The sequence below is a fragment of the Schistocerca nitens genome, chromosome 1 (genome assembly GCF_023898315.1).
Source record: "Schistocerca nitens isolate TAMUIC-IGC-003100 chromosome 1, iqSchNite1.1, whole genome shotgun sequence".
Classification (NCBI taxonomy): domain Eukaryota; kingdom Metazoa; phylum Arthropoda; class Insecta; order Orthoptera; family Acrididae; genus Schistocerca; species Schistocerca nitens.
In genome coordinates this window covers 893,607,707-893,619,784 of record NC_064614.1, presented here as the reverse complement: position 1 = coordinate 893,619,784, position 12,078 = coordinate 893,607,707, and the positions used below count along the sequence as shown (strand labels likewise).

The window sequence follows — 12,078 nt, the reverse complement described above, 5'->3', positions numbered from 1 at the left end:
AGGAGGTGCAGCAGAGTCCTAGGTTGACGCCCATGGAGGAGCTCTGCGGGGCTGCGGTCGCCCATTGGTGTGGTCCGGTATGCCGTCAAGAAAAAGTCAAGGCTTCCTCTGCAGGAAATTCGTGCACATACTTTTTCATCTGCGTCTTAAATGTGCGCACCATGCGCTCGGCTTCCCCATTCGATTGTGGATGGAAGGGGGGAGAGCAAACGTGCCGAATACCGAAGCGCCTACAAAAATCCTGGAAGGTCTGCGAAATAAACTGCGGTCCATTGTCTGAGACCAGGGTGATTGGCAGACCTTCCACAGAAAAGATTTTTGTTAGTGCCTGGATTGCAACTTCTGAAGTGGTTGAGGAGCAGCGAACCACATATGGGAATCGGGAATAAGCATCAATGACAATGAGCCAAAAGCCAATGAGAAACGGGCCTGCAAAATCGATGTGAACACGTTCCCATGCTTGGGTTGCCGGCGGCCAGGAAGAGAACACTGCCCTGGGAGATGCCTGTTGGCTCGCACACTGGGAACAGGCGGCCACCAAGTGCTCAATTTCTCTGTCAATACCGGGCCAGTACACATGTCTGCGAGCCAAGGTTTTAGTACGGGAAACACCCCAGTGCCTCACATGTAATAACGTGAGGACCTCCCTTCGTAAACTGGCAGGAACAACCACGCGAGGAGCTGTATCATCGGTAACCAGAAGGAGAACTCCTTCCAAGACGGAGAGGCGGTTTCGTAGAATAAAATAATTACGAAGAGGGTCCGAGGCCCGGCCTGGAGTGCGGGATGACCACCCCTGCTGAATGAGACGAACTACTTGCCGGAGAACCGGGTTAGCTGCCGTTTCCCTGGTGACTCTAGAACTAGTGATCGGGAAGCCATCAACCGCATGGCGGGACGCCACATCCAAATGAAAACACATAATCTCTTCTCGATCGAACTTAGGATCCGGGCCCACCAGAAGACAGGAAAGAGCGTCAGCATTGGCATGCTGTCCGGTAGGGCGAAAATGAATGTCGTAATGGTACTTAGAGAGGAACAAGGCCCAGTGCTGTAGTCTTTGGGCCGCCCTATCCGGAATCTGAGAGGCGGGGCCAAATAACGATATTAACGGCTTATGGTCAGTGATTAACTGAAACTTTGTGCCATACAAGAAAGGGTGAAAGTTGGTAACAGCGTAGACAATGGCCAAAGCCTCTTTTTCCACCTGGGAGTAATGGGCCTGCGCGGGACTAAGAGTTTTAGACGCAAACGCCAGTGGTTGCTCGGAGCCATCTGCGTTGCGATGGGCCAGGACCACCCCCACCCCATACTGCGAAGCATCTGTAGCCAGGACCAACGGCTTATGGGGGTCAAAAGTAGCCAAACAAGGAGCTGACGTGAGGAGGCCCTTCAACGAGTTGAACGCTTGCTCGCATGCAGGCGACCAATCAAAAGGAATACCCTTGCACAGAAGGCAGTACAGGGGGCGGGCTATGGTGGAAGCCCTGGGAATGAACCGGTGGTAATAGGCTATCTTGCCTAAAAAAGCTCGTAACTCTTTCAGCGAAGCGGACCGAGGAAGGTCAACGATACCTTGGACCAAACTTCCTAGTGGCTGGACGCCGTGCTGAGAGATGGTGTAGCCCACATACTCAATGGACGGTTGGAAGAAGTTTGACTTATGCAGGTTGCAACGCAAGCCCACAGACCTGAATTTGAGAAAGAGGGTGCGAAGGTTGTGGAAGTGTTCCTTCGTGCTGTGGCCTGTGACAATTATGTCATCCAGGTAATTAATACAATGAGGGATTGTCGACGTGATGTGCTAAAGATAACGCTGGAATATCGCTGGGGCACTGGATATTCCGAAGGCCAACCGCTGATATTGGTAAAAGCCAAACGGGGTGTTGACGACCGCCAGCCGTTTGGAGTCCTCATCAAGTGGTATCTGATGATAAGCCTCTGAAGGATTGATTTTCAAAAAATATTGGCCTCCCGCCACGGCGGAGAACAATTCATCAGCACGAGGCAAAGGATAGGTGTCCACCACCAATTGGGAATTAATGGTGGCCTTGAAATCGCCACAAAGACGTAATTTTCCCAAGGGCATCCTTACAATAACGAGGGGCGAAGCCCACTCACTAGAAGAAATGGGAAGAACGACCCCTAGGGCTGTCAGCTGGTCTAGCTCTTCCTTTACCTGAGGGCGGAGCGCCAAGGGGATCTGCCTCGCGCGTAGAAAACGCGGGCGAGCCGACGCCTTCAACGTTAAGTGAGATTCAAAATCTGAAACACGCCCCAGGCCCTCCTCAAAGATATCTGGAAAGTCTGAGATCAAAGATTCCAATGATGGATAGGGAACGTCTTCGGAGACCAACTGAATGGTGTCAGCGATAGAAAAACCGAAAGCTTGAAAGGCATCCAGGCCAAAAAGGTTAGCGGAGCTCGCGTCACTGACAACAATAAAAGTAATAGGCCGAGTGACTGATTTGTAAGTCACATCGGTAGTGAATTGACCCAGTAGGGGAATGAACTGTTTACCACTACCCCGTAGACGCCGGTAAACTGGCACCAACGGGGGCGATCAAAGGTCTGAATAAGTTTGTGCATTCAACAACGAAACTGCCGCGCCCGTTTCTACTTGCAGTTGTAACCGGCGCGGCAGAACCAACACCTCGATAAAGAGTTTGTTTGCCGATGCGTCGGGAGCGTAGCCCGATGAAACTTCCTGAATGTCAGCGTCCATGTCCTCTGTACCTGCTTCCTTCGATTCTTTTGAGGCTGAGCGGCAAACTTTAGCAATGTGACCTTTTTTATTACATTTGCGACAAACGGCCCAACGCTGGGGGCACTCTGACCGATCATGATGTATATAGCACAACGCACAGGACGGCAACATGGGCCGGCGGCCGGAATTCTGTTTATGCGCCGTGCGGGAGTGGCCGTAACGGCCGGATTGTACCGCTCGCACGTCGTCCACCCCGGACGCAGTGGACGTGGCCGCACCGCGCTGAACCGGCGCGACGTCGCACCACGCTTCCAGCTGTTGACCTGCGGTGTGAGAGACTTCATACGATTGAGCAATAGACAGGACTTTCTCGAGGGAAGGGTCTTCTAACTGCAGGGCCCATTGCCGGACCTCCCTATCAGGGGCCGAACGAACAATGACATTGCGTACCATAACGTGGGCATACGACTCTCGCGACTGCTCCGTGACAAAATGACACTTGCGACTAAGACCGTGTAGGGTAGCGGCCCACACCCGGTGAGATTGATGGGGCTGTTTTTTGCATTGATAGAGCTCGACCCTAGCCGCCACAACATGCGTGCGGCGGCGATAATATGAAGACAGCAATGAACACAGTGCGTCAAAAGACAAGGATGAGGGTTCCTGCAACAGCGCTAGCTGCCGCAAAACTTGATACAGCGAGGGAGATATCCAAGACAAGAAGAGAGCACGACATACCTCCGCATCGGCAACATGAATCGCCTGGAAATGCTGCCGAAGGCGATGTTCATATGCGTCCTAATCCTCCGTCGTCTCGTCATACGGGGGAAAGGGAGGAGGGAACGGCGCTGGAGCAGACTGCGTGGAGAGCAACGCCGGAAGCACTTGTTTCATGGTGGCCATGAGTTCCGTCTGCTGCTCAACCAAAACCTGCACTAAATCCTCCATGCCATGGAGAAGCTGCGAAACCGGAACAACGACGCAACACGCGAAAGAAGGACCCTACTCGCTGCCAATTGTGTAATAACACTCTTCATGTTTACGTCACACTTCACTTGGCGTAGACCGGGACTGTGCCCTAGGCATGTTCGATGTTAACTGACTGGGCACGGCCCGTGCTGCCTGAGTTGTTGTTGTTGTTGTTGTTGTTGTTACGCTGGCAGAGGTTGCGTCCGAATTCTCGCGTGCCCTCTGGTGGACGGGACTGTACTTGCGGCAGCTACCGTCCGTGACGTGCCGTGCTGATGTGCGCCTCCTGCGATCTTTCTGGTGGCTACTGCAGATATGGCTCTTGCCAGTGTCAGAGCCAAACCAAGAGACAGTGCAAATAAATATAAATGACAGAAGTATCTTCTAAAGTCAATGTTTTACGCCGTACTACATGGCCTCCAATCACAGAATGTAGTCAGTGAATGTAGCCACGTCAAGAAAATAATAAAGCCAAAAGAATATTGACTTGACACTGTCGTTTTCCACTCGTAAAAAGTCTTTCTTTCGCAACAGCTCATTAAAGTAAAAAGTACTCTTGTAACTTCACACATCATTCAGATAAAACCACAAGCTTTTGGTTGTGGAGGTTACCACTGAAAGCTGGAGACTTTATTCCAATCCAAAAACCTCTCCTGAGCTATTTATTCAGATTACTTCTTTCCTTCAACTATTTAAATGTTCACACGTCCATCCATAATATACTCAGTAACACCCCATTCTTTTAATTGTGATAAAACAGCATTCACAGTATGTATGCATTACCACTCAATATAGTAGTTCTCGCTAGATTTCATCCACCACAAATCAGTGACCTCAAACAATACTTACTAAAAATACTCAACAAATGTCAGTTCCCTTTGTTCTATAATACTGTCATACGAAACTGTAGTGGCTGCTGTCCTTTTTTATTGATCAGTTTTTCATCTGACACACATAAAAAATGTGTTTACATGCTGTTTTCTCTGTGGGTCAGGGCATACCATTTCCAACAACTCCCTGGGTTCATTGAGTACCCCACGCTGGGCCAAGATCCTTGTTACTGCCACTAAAACTCATAGTCACACCATGTATGACATGTTTACGTGGTTAATTTATTTTTCAGACAAATAATTTGAATATCCTCATAAGCTATGTTTATCGGATAATCACACCTTGTGTTAGGTGCAAATAAAGCGAAATACTTGTGGAATGCCACAACTTTACTCATCAGAAAGTGCTAGTGAAATTTCGATGATCAGTAGTTCATATTTCTTCTTAATTTTATGCAAGTCAGTGACACTTGGAGACAGCTTACAGGTAAGCAATCTGCCGAGTTGGAGAAAAAGGGTGGTGGTGTCTCTGTAAGCTAGCGAGTCACTCAGCAGGTACAGCCTGTGCCACAATACACTAGCTGTTGTCAGCCTGCCAGGCTGCCCATTACAGCCGAGCCCAGCGTGCTGGTCTGAGCCGAGCTGGCCCCAACAGACTAAGTCGGGCTGAGCCCACTGCCACCAGTGGACCAATCCCGTCAAAGTTGGGCCAGCATGGTCGCTCACCAGTGATTGTGCACATGCCACCCTCCCCCCACCCGCCCTCCCTCTCTCTCCAGTTGTGCAGGACTATTTGCTGCACAATGAATGTTAAGTATGAATTTAAAGAATGACCAATTATGCACCATATTGAATATTAAGTCTTAAGTCTAGTGTACATTAAAGCTAATGAAAGATAACATGATGGAATAAGCATCAATGAAGAATTGGTTAGTGTTCACGTTTGACTGATTTTACCTGTTAAACAAGAATTTATAAAGCGAAAATGAAAAAATGAGAATCAAAATATGAGTGCCTCTGAATGTTGAATTTTGTTGTTTGTCGTGCAGGTCAGTGACATACAAATGGAGCTATTGTATATGGTGAGCATGTGTTTTGTGAATCTTCTCACCATTTTCTGGAGTTCTGATTTCAAAAAAAATTAGTAAAGGAATCATAAAAACTTTCTCAGATCAGTCCATTACTCGCAAAATACATGTAAATAGTAGAGTATGGTAGAAAAGAGGGCCTGCACAAATGGCTGACTGTTAGAGCAAATTTTTGTAGCATTTACAGAAAAATGTCAAAGTGAAAAAGCACACAGACTTCTTTTGGCAATCTGTTGAAAGGCTAACAACTAAAAGATTGTGGGTGACCACCTATGAATGTGAGCTATACGTGAAGAAATATTGTTAATCCTGAGCTCATCTCATTTACATCCAAGAGAACACCTTCTTTGCTAGTGTTCAGATCTTTTTGCTGTAGTGGAAAGCAGTGTTAATACATATTGCTACAGTTCCTAATGCCTTCCTTTCTGGGTCTTTCAGGGATATGTCCCATACACCCACCCAGCACATACCATTCCAATCCTATTGTGGACATAATCTTACCCCATCTGAAGCAAGGACACATGTGAAAAGTCATTGTATACCAGTTCTGCTGTAAATTATGCACAGTGTTTAATATGACATGTGTATCAGTAAGCTCACCAGTCAAATGAACGGCCATTGCCAGACTGACCAATAGCAAAGCTTGCTGTGTAATTTTTTACTGAAGGAAACACAAAGAAATGGTTTGTTGTGCAGAGTTTGAAACCATATTTAATGGTTGTCATAATTATATCATTACACTAAATATTTTTGAGATTCTACCTTGTGAGAAAAACAATTTCTTGGGGTTTCTGCACTCAAATATGTTTTGGTGCAGTTTCACAATTATCAGTGGATTTCTCTTTTACTTGGCAGCACGTTGATAAATCACCAAAACCTGGGTGGATGTAGAAAGAATAGGAAATTGTTTTGCTCATGGTGGCCCCAACAGAACATTTATTGTTAAATAAAACTCAAATGTGGTGAAGTTAAATCCAAAAAAATCTCAAGATGAATTTTTTAACTCTTTCTGAAAGATCTGTGTTATAGTACCATTTTTTTGTTGGTCTCCTCACTCATTTTATGTGGCTCTGCTATGGATTCCTCTCTTGTGCCAACATTTTTGTCACAGAATAGCAGTTACACTTTATATTCTCAATTATTTATCATATGTATTATAGTTGGATTAAGAGCCAGAAATGGGCATTCTACATAGACTTTGTCCTGCACTCTACATAATTGCTAAGTTTTACCTGTTGCCTCAAATATTTCATCTGATAAAATGTCCCTAGTAATGCTTTACATTAATTAGTGTCTTGTGATTGTACATAGCTAATGTTTTGAGTGTAATTTTCTGCATTCAGAAGTAACTTGTAATGTTTGCAGTTTAACTAGAAGAATTCTTAAAATATGTTAGACTTAAATATGTAAATGCCAACGAGGACAAGCAGTATAAGCGCTTCCTTTGTTGCAGGGCTCAACTCGGGCATTTCCTCCCCACCATCCACTAATTCCTGTGGATTATCAATTGACAGGACAACCAGTGTTGATTGGAGGTACCATGGGGACCTGCAGTTATGTTTTAACTGGAACTGAACAGGGTATGCGAGAAACCTTTGGCTCAACTTGCCATGGTGCAGTAAGTATTGAAGCTATGTACTCATGAAGATTCAGTCTTAATATTAACCTGACAAATTTCATTATTATTTGAAGAGTTTCGCAGCTTATACAAGTTAAGATTGATTTTGAAGACATCGAATTTTGGGAAACTAGTAAAAAGTTGTTCACATTTTATTTGTATGTACCCATTGCCAATTGGACAAGCTTCTTTATAAGTACTGGTGGTAGTTCACCAACTCTTGTGCATATGCAGGAAAAGAGAAAAATGAACGTCGAAATATATTTCCAGGCTTGAAATAAGGAAATTTTTTATTGACTTAAGAGTATCACTTGTACATTGTGGGGCAAATAAGTGGCCCGGAAAACAGAGTTCCAGGATACAAAGAAACGCAGCAGAGGAAAGGAAATACAGTACTAACCTTGACTACAGCAGATGTTGAAGTGACCATTATTCATGTCTTGGCATTTTCAGGCCCTTATCAGCAAGTTGCTGAAGGCAGATCGAAGCCCGACTGCTGGAATTGCTAAACTCTCATCCCCAATGTTCTGCTGCAGTTCTTGAAGACTATGAGGGTGTTTGAAATATGCCTTAGATTTGAATGTTGTGATACAAATTAGATTCGAGGGCTCCCCATACAAAGTGATCACACACTAGATCACATGATGTGGTTGACCAGCTAGGGCCACAACCAGACTCTCATATGCTAACAACTCAGATGCAAAGATTGCGTAAATGTGCTCCAAGGTCCCTCTGGTTGTATGGGCAGGTGCTCCATCCTGTTGGAAGTAACTTTAGATATTTTCCTTCTCTGTTAATGCTTCCACAAATGGTTTTAAAACATTGGAAAGGTAATGCCCCGAAGTCAGCATCTGATACAAGTAGATTGGCGCAATAATGTTGTTTAGACACTTCAAACCAAAACCCTATATTCTGATCATGCAGTGATTATGCACGTTATCCACTGCCCAGAATCCATGATTCTGTAGTTTGACATAACCACTCGGGTGTAACCAGGCTTCATGACTAAAATCAGTATATGTGTAAAGTACTTCTTAAACCTTTTACTGCTGGCATGTATAATTTACTCATTAAAATAAGGGATGGGGCGGTTTTCCAGATATTGAAAGTTAGTAAATGTTTATACTTAAACCTATGTATATTGTTCATTGCCTTTAATACTAAGAACAAAAGGAAAGAAGAGAGAAGCTTTTTTCCCTCTAGTATTTCAACTTGATGTACCAAGGAAGGGTGGCATGTTGTTGACAGCTGCTTATCATTTATCGTGTCTTCTCTTCTTTTCACCAGTTCCTCTCTCTCTGAGACAGAGAGGAAGAAGAACTGGTGAAAAGAACCGGTGTCTCTGAGACACTCTCAGAGAGTTGCTTTGTAATGATTATTGCCAAATATACTGAACAGCTGGCATGTGTTTCTTGATGATAAATGTATTCTTAAATGTTAAATTGCTTTCAGTGAAGAAAAACAAATGCTTTTTCAGATATAGTGACATTTGAATCAGACTATGGTCTTTTATTCTGCTCATTACTTAATCTACGTCTGTATGACTATATTGTTGTGACGATAAAATTGACCTCATTAAAGATGTAGAAAGCTAAGTTTACTTTCCAATTTATTTTCACTAACATCTCTCCCATAATTCCCAAGCAGCTTCTTGATCTTGATTACTCAACCACTGAAGAAGTAGTGTTGCAAAACACCTTCTCCAGTACAAAATATCAGGTTAATTTTTTTCTTATAATCACCACTTAGCAATTAAACTTCAAATGCGTAAATGCCGAGGTGTTTATGAATTTTGGGCTTTCGCCCAGGCATTTATCATGGGCATTCGCCGCAACTTAAAAATGCCCAGGCATTTTACACTACTATCCATGTCCAACCCATTCATTGTTACCTGTATGAAAAGCTACTCTCAAAAGTGGAGGCTCTGAGAAGCACATGCTGTTTTAATGCTTGAACAAGACACTCGGCATGGAAGCGTGTGCAGGTCCAGGTCCAGGTCCAGGTGAGTATTCATCTGCATGATCGATGTAGATGCTGTGCATGAAAACCAGGTTCTCAAATCTGATCATTGAGTTGTCACTTTCTGGCATTTATTGAAAATTGTATGTTTCTATTTTTGTTACAGTATAATGCACTTATTAAAGTTAACATTTATTAAACACATGACAACAAAATAACTATTAAGATAAGACATAAATTTCTAAGAATAAAAAAAACTTTCTCCATATCCTCAGTTAAAAGGTTTCAAAAACTTAAGTTATATAGCATGGAACATACATTACATATTTACTTTCACACTACCATACTCTATTTTTACTTCGAAGCAGATGCTATGCTTCAAACTTCCTTCACCCCTTAGCTCTAAAACTGCGGCAACACGAAAGTGTGCATTCAGCTCTTTTTCGACAATTTCACAGATCCCGTTGTTGCTGCGTCAGCCGCAGTTTCTGCACTGTTAGCGTAATTTAAGTCTGTAGTTTCCCATCAAATACTTTCCTGTTGCTCAGGTACATCATTTTACACATTCTCAAGTCTCGCACGCATACTTTAGAGGATTAATTCACAAATGTTCACGTTTTTGTAAGAACACTGCTGCCTGTTGCTGGTTGTGTGATTCACTGCGTAATATTTTTCTCATAAACTAGTTGACAGTTCTATTTACATGTTCATGTAGTTTATTTTCCTCCCATAATCAAATGTCACTGTGTCTTGCATAATCAGCATTGCTGTAACATTTAGCACTAGAGGCTTCAGTCCTCTTAAATGGAATGCTCTCTGCAACTGTTAATATAGTTAGTGTTACTAAATGAAAGTGATCTCTTCGTGCCCATCGTGGTCTGAATGATTATTTTTCATCCAGCACGCGACGTTTGCTTTCATTAACATATACTTGTTTACATAAATGCACTTGTTGGAATTACTGATTTGTAACTGCAGATAATAATTGAATCTGAAAATTATTAGCCAACTGCGCACTAAATATAGTTGTACTTTCCTCAAAGCTCGTAATTGGACTTTCAAGATGGAAAAGCAGTATTGTTTCTCCACTGTAGAATATAAGTGGGCCAGGACAGTTCTTTTCTAAATTACATTTTTCTGAGAAATTTAAAATGACAGATGTACCAATATTTTTGAGGCCTTGTTTAAATCGTAAATTTTTGGCAATTTACGTATACGTCCTGTACCACTAGTACTCTTGTATGCCTATGCGAGATGTTCCTTCCTTCAAAATATTGTTAACTGTACTTTCAGGTCAAACTATTACATGCTTTAATCACGTTTATCTGCATTTCATTTGCTCATATTTTGCAAAGATACTAAATGTCTCCACAATGATGTATCAACTAGGGGTGAAGGGGTGAGTTAAGACTTCTATTAACTCCCACCCACAAAGTTAGTTGTATATGCACATCGTATACAGGTAGATGAAGTGGTAAGTTTTGTTGTACCTCACCTAATATTAGTATTTTGATAGACAACAATTTTTGCTTCAAACTGAATTAAATTAAGGAATTGGAACATGACAGCTGTAGAAACATATGACTAGTGGAAAGACAGCTGCTTGTACAAATGGTAGAGACCTTTGGTGGGAACAGAACCATTTGTAGGAGTATCAAGAGCGCAGATGGTAAGCCAGTAATGAGCAAAAATGGAAAGCTAAAAGTTGAAACCAGGAAGTACAGGATCTATATAAGGGAGTAGACAACATTCTCTCGATTGATATCAAAATTGGTTGACAAATAATCAATGCCATGTGTTTATAAACTATACCTATAGCTTGTAAGTTTTAACTAATCTGTGCCTTGTACCTCAGTTATTGTGCGTCTAGGACTAAATCTTGAATGGTGGCTTGTGAAATTGGGTGATAAGACATTTGTATCAAATACTCATGACATATTGGGGATAACCATTGGATTAGTTATTTTTCCTATTCATCTGTACTTGTTGTAGGTGATCTCTTAACATTTCATTCTAAAAAAGTTAAATTTTTAAAATTTTCTTTTTAACTTGAGTTTAGATTGAAGAACAGAATGTTTGTTTCAGGGTAGAGCCCTTTCTCGGGCGAAGTCACGACGTAACTTGGACTATCAAGATGTCCTCAATAAACTAGAAGAAATGGGTATCTCAATTCGTGTTGCTTCTCCAAAACTGGTCATGGAAGAGGCACCTGAATCGTACAAGAATGTGACTGATGTTGTTGATACATGCCATGAAGCAGGTATTAGCAAGAAGTGTATCAAATTACGACCAATTGCTGTTATTAAAGGCTGAACACATGCCAGTTTTTCAAAAAGTGTCTGAATACATTGAAGTATGTGTTACTGCATTTAAAATGCCGCATTTCAGTATGTATGACTGAATGTAAAACATTGTCTGTGATGAAGATGCAAGAATTGTTTTGAACTTTAAATTATTACCCACAGATAAATTGAAGTGTTAACCAAATTGAAAATTTTATTTTCTTATCCCACTAACTATATTTTGTAAACTATTGGTATCTGAGTTTTCAGTCTTTTACCTCCTGATTCCTTAAGTGTAAAATAGAATCCTCATTTAAGGGTTTTTTTTCCACCACAAATGCTGTTGCAGAAGACTTCCTAACAAAGTTTCGTAGTTAAAGACAAAAAAGTTATACTTTCACTAAAATGAAAAGCCATGCTACTTACTGGTGTTTAAAATGTTGGTAAGTGTCCTTGTCAAGACTGTACTAGTTAACAGATCTTGAGAAAATCTAAGACGTTAAAAAATAGATATTTCTTTGTTATTATTTCTACAATACATATCACAATGTTCCCAATTGTGTAGTGTGGAAGACTGTTGTAGATCACACTGTGAAATGTAAGACACTTCTTGACGTTTGAAGTT

General features: G+C 42.2%; 1 protein-coding gene across 1 annotated transcript in view; it reads left to right on the top strand.

Moving 5' to 3' along the window:
• Positions 1 to 11,658, top strand: part of LOC126192070 (RNA-splicing ligase RtcB homolog) — a 71,751-nt gene extending 60,093 nt beyond the window's left edge. Inside the window, exons 8-9 of the mRNA XM_049932576.1 lie at positions 7,048 to 7,212; positions 11,257 to 11,658. Of these exons, the coding sequence (XP_049788533.1) occupies positions 7,048 to 7,212; positions 11,257 to 11,484 (393 nt within the window). The 3' untranslated portion in view covers positions 11,485 to 11,658. The remainder of the gene's footprint in view (positions 1 to 7,047; positions 7,213 to 11,256) is intronic.
• The last annotated feature ends 420 nt before the right edge of the window (positions 11,659 to 12,078 follow it).